The sequence below is a fragment of the Oratosquilla oratoria genome, chromosome 34 (assembly GCF_046742065.1).
Source record: "Oratosquilla oratoria isolate Oo_2021 chromosome 34, ASM4674206v1, whole genome shotgun sequence".
Lineage (NCBI taxonomy): Eukaryota > Metazoa > Arthropoda > Malacostraca > Stomatopoda > Squillidae > Oratosquilla > Oratosquilla oratoria.
In genome coordinates, this window is record NC_134810.1 from 33331891 (window position 1) to 33344390 (window position 12500).

General features: G+C 40.6%; 1 protein-coding gene across 1 annotated transcript in view; it reads left to right on the forward strand.

Annotated features, from left to right (window-relative positions):
* The window catches only part of LOC143018174 (uncharacterized), a 35823-nt gene that overhangs the window by 10674 nt on the left and 12649 nt on the right, over window positions 1–12500 (forward strand). Inside the window, exon 2 of the mRNA XM_076173350.1 lies at window positions 11873–11991. Coding sequence (XP_076029465.1) covers window positions 11873–11991 — 119 coding nt within the window. The remainder of the gene's footprint in view (window positions 1–11872; window positions 11992–12500) is intronic.

A 12500-nucleotide genomic window follows, 5' to 3' on the forward strand; every position in this document is an offset into this window, starting at 1 on the left:
ATATTTGTCGCTGTGCTTAACGATTTGCACGTTGAAAACAATTCAATAACATTTCCTTAAATCTAAGGACATGTGGGAAGTAGATACAATTCCGTTCACCTAGAAGATATAATCCAATATATATTTATATATATATATATATATATATATATATATTAATATATATATATATTAATATATATATATATACATATATATATACACACACACACACACACACACACACACACACACATACACACACACACACACATATATATATATATATATATATATATATATATATATATATATATAATATATCCGTAAACTATATCTAGGAAGAAGATTAGGTGGAGTTGGTGGAGAGGAGATGACTCTTGTGATGGAGTGGTTGTTGGAGATGGAGATGGGATATGCTGGCGGCCTAGGCCTCGAGGTACTACTTTGATATTATCTTTGTGTAGGACTGTCTGTTGAATTCTGCAAACTAAGTACTTTGACTTTATTGTTTGGTACCAGGCCAATAACGCGGAAAGTTCCCGTGAATTTAGAAAGTTTCGATATGGGTGTATGGTTGAGGGTGTACACAATGTCTCCAATTTCTTTTACAAAGGATTACAAAGACGGAGCATGCCGACAGGAGACCTTTTGGTCCATATCTAGGTCGGATGCGAAAAAATCATAATAAATTAATAAATAAAAACTCTAATGATGTAAATAACAAATAAAATACATAAATAAATTCATAGGTATAGTTAGATAGTAAACAAACAGGCAAATAGTAAATAACAATAAATCAACATATAACTAATAATAAATGAAAATAAAACAGACAACTGATAACAAAACAAAAACAAATAATATAAGATAAATTGGAGAGAGTAAGAGTATTGTGAATTCTCTTGAAAAGCGTGTTGATATGTTGTACTTTTACTTTGGCATAATCGTCGATATTGTAAATAAGGGGTAAGTCTGACGCAAGGAGATCATATGGGAGCCTTTTGGCCGAGCCAAAGAGGACAAAATGTGGTGACTCCGATATTGACCTGTTAATGGCACTGTTAATGCAAGCTTGGATCATTGGTATATGTTCATCTCAAGAAGAACGTATGTCAGAGGCAAGATGTCGGAGAACATTTAGAATTTTGCGGTTCTGTCTCTCAACTAAACCGTTAGAGCTAGAGTGATAAGGAGTAATGTTACATTTCGTGATGTTAAAGTGTTTACTAATGTTTGTGAGAATTTCATTGTTAAACTCTGTTCCGATGTCTGAAATGAATATTTTGGGTGTAGTATAGGGGCATACGAGTTTATCAACAATCGTTTGTGCTACGTGTCGTGCTACCTTGTCTGGTAAGGGTAAAAGAATGCAGAATCGGGAAAAATTGTCTACACAAAGAGGTATTGGTTTCCGTTGGGGGTGAGTGGTAACTTAAGAAGGTCTATAACTACTGTGTCGAAAGGTTTGGAAGGGGCAGGATGAGTTGTGATGGGAACATGACCGCTAATATGACCTTTCTGTGAAACACATGAATGACAAGTATCAATATAGGCGTGTATATCTTTCCTCGTGGTTAACCATAAGTACTACAATCTGGCTTGTGTCAAGCATTTGTCCTTTCCTGAGTGGGCAGCGATGGGTGAATCGTGAACGAGTTTCAGAGCTTTAGGAATGAGTTCTGTAGGAACAACAAGTTGAAGCACTGAGCGGTTGGGTTCATGTTTGTTCTTCAGTGTTGTGGTGTGATACAGTACGTCGTCTAATAAGGTGTAGTTGTCGATATTTGGAGGAAAATCATGTGTCTGTTGTATCACTAGAGGTGAGGAAATATATAACACGTTTCCAAAGGGGATCTGACTTTTGCGCTACCTCAATGCATGCTTGCGTAAGGTTGACAGGAGAGGGATCTTGACCGATTAAAGCGACGTGGCGACTGAGGGCGTCTATTACCACGTTCGCCTTTCCGTGAACAAAATGTAATATTGGCATGAATTCTTGTATGGTGAGAAACCAACGGGCTAATTTGCTTGCGAGATTTTTCTCTTTGAAGAAGTGTAAAATTGATTGGTTTTCAGTGTGAACATATATCTCGTAACCAAGGATAATTTTTTTTAAGTGCTTAAGAGCGTATATTACAGCTAGTGTTTATTTTTCCATTACTGATTATTTTGTTCATGTTTGTTGAATGTGCGGCTAGCATAGGCAATTGGTCTGAGTTTTGTGTCGTGTTGTTGCATGAGGACTGCGCCGATGCCTGTGTAGCAAGTGTCCGTGTATATTGTGAAAGAAAACTTGTGGTTTGGAAACGCAAGGACAGGTACCGTCGTTAAGTCATTAAAAGCTTTCTCTTGGTCAGGCGTCCAGTGAAAGAGAGTGTTTTTCTTAAGTAAGGTGGTGAAGAGTGCTGCTATACCAGCGTGACCTTTGATATACCGTCTGTAAAAACCTGACAGACCAAGGAATGAACGTATATGGTAAACAGAAGTAGGGCGTGGAAAATCAATGACTGCCTTGATCTTGTCCTGCGAGGTTAATTCCTTGAGAGTTAAGGACGTGGCCTAAGAAGTGTATTTCTAGGAACACTTCTTAAGCTTCAGTTTGAGTCTTGCCTATACTAGTCGTGAGAGGACAGTGTTAAGCGTGTGTAGGTGTTCGCGAACATCTTTGGAAGCTATGATAATGTCATCGAGATACATGAAAACTGAGTGTCCTAGGATGCCTGCAATTACTGTGTGCATGAGACGTGTGAAAAGAGAGGGGGCTGAATCAAGACCCATAGTGTCCATTGGTCGTGCTGAGTGCTGTGAGAGGTTTAGACTCTGTATCAAGGGGAATCTGGAAATATCCTGACATGAGGTCCAAGGTCGTAAAAATACGTTGTTTTCACCGACGGAGTGCAAGATGTTAATACCGAAATGGGGGGTCTTTCTGGGATAATTGATTTGTTTAATTCTCTGAAATCCACAAATGGGTGGAAGGAACCATCGTATTTGGGAACGACAAAGAGAGGGAAAATCCATTCAGAGATTGAAGGTTTGATTATATCTTGCTCGATCATATCTGTTATGAGGTTATCTACAATTGTGCGTTTACCACAAGGAGTTCACCTGACAATGCGATGGTATATCTGAATTTGTTGCAGAGTTACTAAGTCCGCTTACGCATCAAGGAAATGTACGGGGTTGAAATGTGATGCATGAATGGGTTCCTGTGCTTTTAGCACGTCGGATGTTGTACGCACTTGTGAAGTGGGGCATTTGTCCTCCATGAGTTGTATACGTGAGGGATATACCAAGAAATCACAAATATTAGTGCCAACTGTGAAATGGAGGGGCATTAGTATCATTTGTAATCATTATGCACGTGTGACCTTTCTTTGATATTGAGCTGATAGTGGAAAGTAGGGAGATACTATTCACGCGCCTTGTCTCTGGCATACAGGCTATACCGGTGTTTGGGGCTTGTAAGACTCGTATGTGTAATTTGGTATATTCATGAGGGAACAGCGTTTTTGAGCTAATGGTTACTGCATGAGTATGTTTGAAAATATATAACATTTGTGAGACTGGGGTGGATTGAAGGTTGAAATCTTCAATGAGGGGTAAGACATCTTTCTCAGACGATGAGTTCTCGACGGTATTGAATGAGAGTTTTGTTTGACGTTTTGCTGATTTGGACATGAGGGAGGAGTTTGTACGTCTGTTACGTTTGGAATGCATGTCGACAGTTGTAAGCAAGGAAGGAGAGGTAATCCTGAAGGAGTTTTGGAGCGGTTGAGCAAGTGTTGGGGCTATTTGTGTTTGGCTGTTGGAGCTCGGTCACGTGTATTTTGCCAATGTTCTGAGGGGTTTCTGAATGGAACGCAGGAAGGAAATAGTTTGCACAAATTATACCATTCTGAGCGGGATATAAAACTACATTATGTTGCTTCATCAAGTTCAAGCCTATGAGAATGTCAGCGTGAAAATGCACGTCAGCTACGTAGATAGTAAGTGGAATGGGTGGGCATTGATCTTTAAAGTTAATATCAAAGGAATTTATTCCAAGGATAGGGAATGGTACACCATTGACGTTAGCGAGTTGGATATATTGCACTCCGAACGGAGTTTGTTAAAACTGAACGTGGACATAATTTCCGCAGGAGATCCAGTGTCTAGAAATATGGTGAGTTTGGTGGTGTTTGATGCCTTGAATTCCATGGAAGGTGAGGAAGTCCCCGGGGTGTTCCGGGGAAGCACATATATGGTTGGTAAGGAGAGTTCCGGGTATGGAGTGCCTTGCGTGGACATGCGTCTTGTGTTTCTGTTTTGTAGTCATACGGAAGGTGTGTTGTGTGTCTTTGGCGGGGGAGCGTTGTGATGAAGCAGGTCTTTGTTGTCTTCGTGCTAAAAGCACGCGACAGTAGTCACTCATGTAGTTACATGTTCCGCCGTAATCGCAGTAGTGATTTGGCTGGGACGGCTGTCTGTAGTAGCATCTGTTTGTGCTGTGTCTTGGTTTTAGGCAGTAGGTGCAAAAGAATGGTGTTCGTGATGGAGAGCGCTGACGTGACCGGGAGCAAGTGCGAGACATCTGTCTTGACCTCGTGTTATTTGATGATGATCGTGTTACTTGGGCTACTGTGTATGTGGTGGTGATAGGTACAGACTGACTGTGCATGTGAGTAATTGTTCTTTCCGGATTGGAGAATTTAATGGAAAATTCTCCTAGTGTGGTTCCTGGTATGAATGGAATTGTGCCAGCTTTTTGGAGTGTGTCTGAATGTAACTAAGAAAGTAGTCGGAAATAGGCTATCAATGAGACTATGCGTTCGAGTGAGATTTTATCATCTGTGACCCGTTTTTTTTAGGCTTTCCCTGATCTCGTTTTTGAAAAAGCATGCAATTTTTACTGCTATTCTCTTTGTTTTATGTGGTCCGATATTGTACGTTGTGGCTAATGAGTAGAGTGGTGAAAGTGAGCAAAGTTGATCAAATACTGTAAAGGAGTTTTTAAGATGTTGAGCAAAATCTGGATATGTGTCTGTTTCTTCAAAGATATAGGACTGGATTATATCACCTGCGAGTGTGTCGTTGAGGTCTATCGTTGATTTGATAATGGAATTTTCGTCCAGGACACTTCTACACGTGATTTTACACTTAACTTCGGGGAGTAGGTTGTGTACGGGAATGTTCCGTCCATTAAAATCGACTACATAAAGATACAAAAAAGATCAAGATCGAGAAAAGAGTACGGTAAAACGATACAATATATATCACTTGGACAAAATTTAATAGCACATTTGTAAACTATAATCACGAAGAACCCACAGTCGGAATAAAATGAAACTTAGAAGAAACTATAACTTCTATATTTCGGCTAATAGCTATAGTCCTCTTCAGGAAAGTACAGGTTACAAGAATTTTTTGAGACATAAATACAATTGAGATATGAGTAGAAGGGGAACATGCAGAGCTAAAAATATGACAATCCGTCGCGCAGGGCGGAGTCAGAGGGGAGGGGATGTGTGGGTGGAGGTGTGAGGTCAGAAGGGAAGCGGGGTCAAGATTGGTGGGGAAGTGGGGTCAGGAGGGTGAATTTTTTTTAACCAACCGGCTCACAGCTAGCTGTGAGATTATGTACGGGGACCATTGACCTTTGGAGATGTTCAAGTTCGGACATTCTTTGATTAAGGCCGATTCAACAAATTTTCTTCTAAAGCTGCAATTGGACTTAAACAAAAATTTGGCCTTGTCCTAGTCAAGACTATGAGTTTTGGTACTGACATGTTGGAACACAGCGGAATTTTCCTGGGCATACCTAATGGATCTTTTGTGCTCCGTTAACCTGGTATTAAGATTTCTGCCGGTCTGCCCTAGGTACACTAAATCACAACCTTTTAAAAGGAAGGCTATACACTCCTGGGGCCTCAGTTCCCCTTAATCTTTGATGAACATCATTTTTTTTTTTTTTTTTTTTACAATGTTAGGGTAATGGTAGGCAACTGTGAGACGCTTGTTAGGAATTGATTTAAAAGAAGGACTGATGGAGTCGGACGATCGCGCATACCTTGTTTCATTTCATTTTCTAGCGGGGCTTTCATTTCACCAAGGAAAAGGTGTAAACCTTGTACAGACGACCACACATACCTTTTTCATTTAATTTTCTAGCAGGATTTTCATTTCACTAAGGAAAATGTGTAAATTTTGTACGGACGACAGCGCATACCCTTTTCATTTAATTTTCTAGCGGGACTTTCATTTCACCAAGGAAAAGGTGTAAACCTTGCACGGACGACCGCGCATACCTTTTTCATTTTATTTTTTTAGCGAGACTTTCATTTCACCAAGGAAAAGGTGTAAACCTTGTACGGACGACTGCGCATACCTTTTTAATTTTGTTTTCTAGCAGGACTTTCAATTCTAGGTAGCCCTTTTTTCCTAGGAAAAGGTATAACCTTGAAGCATCGTTTCACAAAAATAAGTTTCCGAAAGATTTTCTGTCTCTTTTTTGAATTTTATATTGCTACACTTTTGTTTTCAAACCGAGATAATTTTCTTCCTCAATATATAGATCACATTTTCGACATAATTTCTAATTTTGTCTTCTCTTTCAACGGCTGTTATTTCCTTTTGTGGTTAAAATGTTCAATCCTGAGGAAACCGACTTCCTCATTGATTTCATACTTCTCGCTTAATGCCTCAATGGTTTTTGTTACTTATTTGCCTGTTTCTCATTCAATCTGAGGGAACCGACATCCTCATTAGTTTTGTATTTCTGCCCGCTATTTCATTCAATTGGAGAGAATCGACATCCTCATTGGTTTTGTGTCAATATTGCCCGCTTATATTTTCACGAGACCTAATATCTTCACGAGACCTAATATTTTCACGAGACCTAAGGTAATAGACATCCTCATAGGTTTCTTTCAATATTGCCCGTTTATATTTTCACGAGACTTAAGGGAATAGATATTCTCATAGATTTCTTTTGTATTGCCCGTTTATATCTTTATTAAACCCAAGGGAATAGATATCCTCATTGGTTTCTTTCAATATTGCCCGCTTACTTTTTTCTTTTTCTTTTCTTTACGAAACCTAAGGAGATAGATATTATCATAGGTCTCCTTCAATATTGCCCGCTTCTATTTTTTACGAAACCTAAGGGAATAGATATCCTCATAGGCTTCTTCCAATATTACCGCTTATCCTTTTCTAAACCTTGAGGGAACCGACATCCTCATTTATTTAAAAATTCCTACGTCGATCACGTTGGACACCCTGTTTTTAGGAAAGTACGCCATGTATATATAACTTTTTATAACTTCACTAATTTTTTTTTTTCATTTCACTAATCACACTTTTTGCATAACATATAAATTCATATATCTGTAATTCGAATATATATCATATATTTTTCACAAATATCTCATACATGCTCATGAACAATGTCCTTCTCTCCCGAGTGTCATGTTATTGTTTAGCAATATATTTGTGGTTAATGTACACAGGGTAATTTGATCCCACCGCGGGGCCACCAATGTCGTACTCCCTGTTTACGTATATAAAGTTAAGTAGTAGCTGTGGCCAAAATGGCTGGGTCAGGGAAGTTACGATCAAGTGATATGGAGAGTTTTAGTAACTCTCATTATTATCATTCTCCTATCTATGACTTTTATTTGTGTTTCCTTTAATTTGAGTATACGAGTGTACGGGGTGTGGGAGGCTTGACTTATATCTTATATACCAACCTTCTCTGGTTCTCCGGGTCCGCAGTCTTGACTTCTGATAGGCAGAGACTTGCCCGCGACTTGGAATATCTAGAGAACTTTGAGACTTTTAGACTTAGACTTAGACTTAGACTTAGGCTTAGACTTAGACTTAGACTGACTTGACTGTGTGATAGCAAAGACAAAACCTCTGAAGGGGTAAGGCTCCTCCAACCATCTATGATTGGCTAAGTTCGTTTCTGTTTACTATATACTGGCCAATAGCACTTATACTAACAAAGTTGCAATCTGGAGTCCTATACGCCTCTTTCTGATACCCGGCCCACACTGGGTCAGGGGAGGTCATGCTATCCATTAAGAAAAGCCTGACAGCAAGACTTTAATGGTGTTATGGTTTCGTATAGGGGCCCACGCGCACGACGCCAGCGTGCGATGTTAAAAACTAGTATCACTAGTATCATACTTTCTAGTATTATCGTCAGTACAACGTGGTGAAGTTATCGTCATCAAACCAATCACCACATGTCTACGTCAGGGGTGTGTCATGTCACCATGGCTGTTCAATGTATATATGGAAGGGGTGGTGTGGAAGGTAAATGTGAGGGTAATGGGCAGGAGATTAGAGTTGGTTAATGAAAATGGAGAAAAGTGCGAGGTGAGCCAGTTGTTGTCAGAGGGAAGATTCAGGGAGTTAGTGACGGAGTTTGGGAAGGTATGTGATAGGAGGAAGTTGAAGGTAAATGTGGATAAAAGTAAGATGATGAGATGTTCAACGGGAGAGGATGGCATCGAGTTGGAAGTAAATCTTAAAAGAGAGAGGCTGGAGGAAGTGGATAGTTTTAAGCACGGGGTCGCATATGGCAGGAAAAGGAGTGGAGGTGGAAGTAAATTGTTGATTGACAGAAACAAGTAAATGTCTTGGGGGGAATTAAAAAGTGTAATGAGAAATAGACATTTCGGAATAGAAGCAAAGAGGAGATTATATAATGGGGTGATTGTACCGAGAACATTGTATGGGGCCGAGCCTTGGAATTTTAGAAAAGCAGGGGGGAAAATCTAAACGTGCTTGAGATGAAATATCTGAGAAGTATGATAGGGGTTACAAGATTGGATAGAGTGAAAAACAAAGAGTTGAGGAGGAGAGCTGGGGTGGAAAAGGAGCAGGCAGATAGGAGTGATTAAATATTATTGGGATAGTTTGGGCACATGGAAAGAATGAATGAATGAAGAAAGAAAAATAAAAGAGGTATGGAAGGCATAGGTGGGCGGAGTGAACTTGAAGGGACGACCGAGGATGAGATGGATGGATAGGGTGAAAGGGGCTTTGAGCAAAAGGGGAATGTCTGTTGATTAAGGGAAGGGGTGAGTGGAGAAGATAGACATATACATAATGCGCGCGTGTGTGTGTGCGTGTGCATGCGGCGTGTTTGTGTGTGCATGTGTGTTTGTGTATGTGTATGTATGCCTTAAAGCTATAAATTCCCCGGGTCTAGACGAAATATTTTTGAGAGTGCTCGGAGAGTGTAAATTTGAAATCTGCAACCAGTTAACGGAGGTATTTAATAAGTCGGTAGACACAGTATTCGTGCATATTTATTAAGGGCAGGCTATCGTTGTTCCTGTTTTCAAAGAGGGTGATAAATCGTCTATACATAACTACAGACCAATCAGTTTGACGTCGGTTGCACTGTAGATAAAATACTAGAACAGTAATGGCTAATAGAATCAGAGATCACATCGAGAGACATAATTTGATTCGTGACTCACAGCATAGGCTTACCAAGGCTAAGTTATGTGTATCTAATCTTCTATCTTTTTACACTATTGTATACAAGGCGTCAGATGATTATAATAGTTACGATGTTTTTTAACTTGGCTCTAGCAAAGCGTTTGATAAGGTGCCCCATCAGAGACTACTAAATAAGTCAAGTCCAATGGCATAGAAGGAAGAGTGTTTGAATGGATTAGGGCATGGGTCAGTGACTGAAAACAGGGGGTCACCATTAACGAAGTAAAATCCAAATGGAGGAGTGTTACTAGTGGAGTTTCTCAGGGCTCTGCATTGGGTCCCTTATTGTTCATTGTATATATATAAACGACTTGGACAATGAAATTATTAGTGATGTTAGTAAGTTTGCAGACGACACTAAAATAGGACGCCAAATCAGACAAGGAAAAACCGCCGGGGTATTGTAGGAAGATCTAATGGTCGGTGAAATGGCAAATGGATTTCAGTATCTCAAAGTGCAGTGTGTTAAAGCAGATATAGCTAGATAATACCTTTTTAGAGAAAACTAAGCTCTAGTGAGGAAACAGTGTAAGACAGGAACAGAGTCTTAGACTTCATTGCTAGGACAGTTTCGAATAAAAGTGCAGAGATAGTTATCAAAATCTTTCTGGCATTAGTTAGACCCATCTTTGATTATGCGTTACAGTTTTAGTCTCCGTCTATAGAATGCATATAAATTCACTAGAATCAGTACTGAGGAAAGTGACTAGTATGATACATGGGCTAAGAAATTTACATTACGAGAACAGGTTTAGGTACCTGAATTACACTCAACACAGACGCAGAAAGCGGGGTGATCTGATAGAGGTATTCAAGTGGACCAAGGGCTATAACGAGGGTGATGCAAAGAAGTTCATCATATTAAGACAACAGGGCAGGATTCGGAGTACTGGATTTAAATTGGACAGTTTTAGACTTAATAAGGAATAGGTAAGAACTAGTTTACCAAGAGGGTGGACAACGACTGGAATAGACTTGGTAACCATGTAGTGAGCGCTGAAACTATCGGTTGCTTTAAGAGAAGGTTAGATAACTTTATGGATGGGGATGATAGGTAGTAATGGATATGGAACTGCCTAGTGTAGGGCTCCTAGTTTCTTGCAGCCTCCTTCTTTCTTATATTCTTATGGTCACAGCCATATATGATCTCTGAGCTCTCATCCGGGGCGTTAATAGTTGTCGATCACGAGTCTATCATATTCGTATGGTCTAAGACCAAAATCCACGCACTCACAAATACACGCACTCACACGTACACTCACGCACATTTACATGCACTCACACGTGCATGCGCACACACACACACACACGCACACACACACACACACACATACATACACGCGCGCACGCACACACACACACACACACACACACACACACACACATACATACACGCGCGCACGCACACACACACACACACACACACACACTAACACACACACACACACACACACACACACACACACACACACACACACACACACATATATATATATATATATATATATATATATTTACTGTATGTGTTCGTAATCTTTACCGACGAACTTTAGGATTACACTCCCCATCGAAGTAACTCCTAGTGGAGCAAAGCCCTGTCTATTGCGTGCAGCCTCTGTTTAGGTAGATGTATGGGTCGCCTCCCCGACTGGCCAGGGCGATCGAAAACCAACGCAAGAAGCACTCAGTGGGACCCGAGAATCGAACGCACGACCACCTGCTCATGAGTTCGACACGGTATCCACTGGGCTACCGCGCGGCCCCCATCGAAATACCTACTCACAATGTTCTGTAGTGATATGCAAAATGATTACGTTTTGCAAGCAGAGTGATAGCCGAAGTCAGTACACTTTGCAGCCAAGCAAGCAAATAGCTGTGCCCGGCCATTTTCCCGTCCGCTGGGAAGGTACGGGGCACTGACTGGTGATCGGATGACTGCAAAGTGTACTAACTTGGGCTACCACACTGTTTGCAAAACATGAGAATTTTCCATTTCACTATAGAGTAGGCTATTGTGGCTTTGTTTTTCGATGGAATATGCATGCCAAAACTTTGTTGAGAAAGTTCACAAACATGCTGTATGAAATATGATGCACTACAATGTAAGTTAATGGAAGAAACAAAAAGTTTGGTAAATTTATGATATCTGAGAACTGACTGTCCGAAGTGTTAGAGAACTATTACTCACAATAGGTTGCTTCCCTTTTCCTTTGCTCCCCTTTACCAATTCTTCCCCGTCATGAAGTAATCCCACTGTGAAGTCACTGCCAAGGTCCTCTTTACTCTTGTCCACAGTATTTCTGATTTACCCGCGTGGTCTAGTAAAGACTGATTTATTCTCGATGACAAAGATCGCCGTTTTTCAGTCATGTCTTTTGAATCTTGTGTACAGAATTCGGGAAGGAGGACCCGGCACTTGAGGACTGTAAAAATGTCGGGGACCAACTGTCCAAGGCCTTCGCTGACATCGGCTTCGCCTACCTCTCCAACCATGGCATTCCGACTGAGGAGGTGAGCAGGGCAAGCTTCCGGACAGTTTGAGTCCTGAGGGTAGTAGGTTGAAAGTGTGGGGAACGAAATCACAAGTCCCATGTCAGCCATTATAATTCATATGCCCAATGATGCATAGATAAATAAACAAATAGATAAATAAATAAATAAATTGATTAATTGATAAGTGAATAATAAATCAATTAACGGGCCATTTGCTCTTGGCTTTGTCCTCCAACAGCTGGCTTCTGGGTCTTGGTGGAGAGGGTCTGTAGAACATTCCCCCTTATAAATAGGGTAGCCGAATCAAAACGCACCACAAACAAATAAACTCATTTATCCGGCCCCTCTCATCTCAGTACTTCAGGGATGAAAAAATCACCCTGTCCCTCTCCACACTATTTGGATCAAAAGCAATGCTGCGAGGCATTGCTCTCCCACAGCAGGGTCCGAAAACCGGAGCTGGTACCCCCCCCCCCCACACCTTTTCATTGTATGGCGAAACCCTCCTCGTCTACTCCAAAGCATAA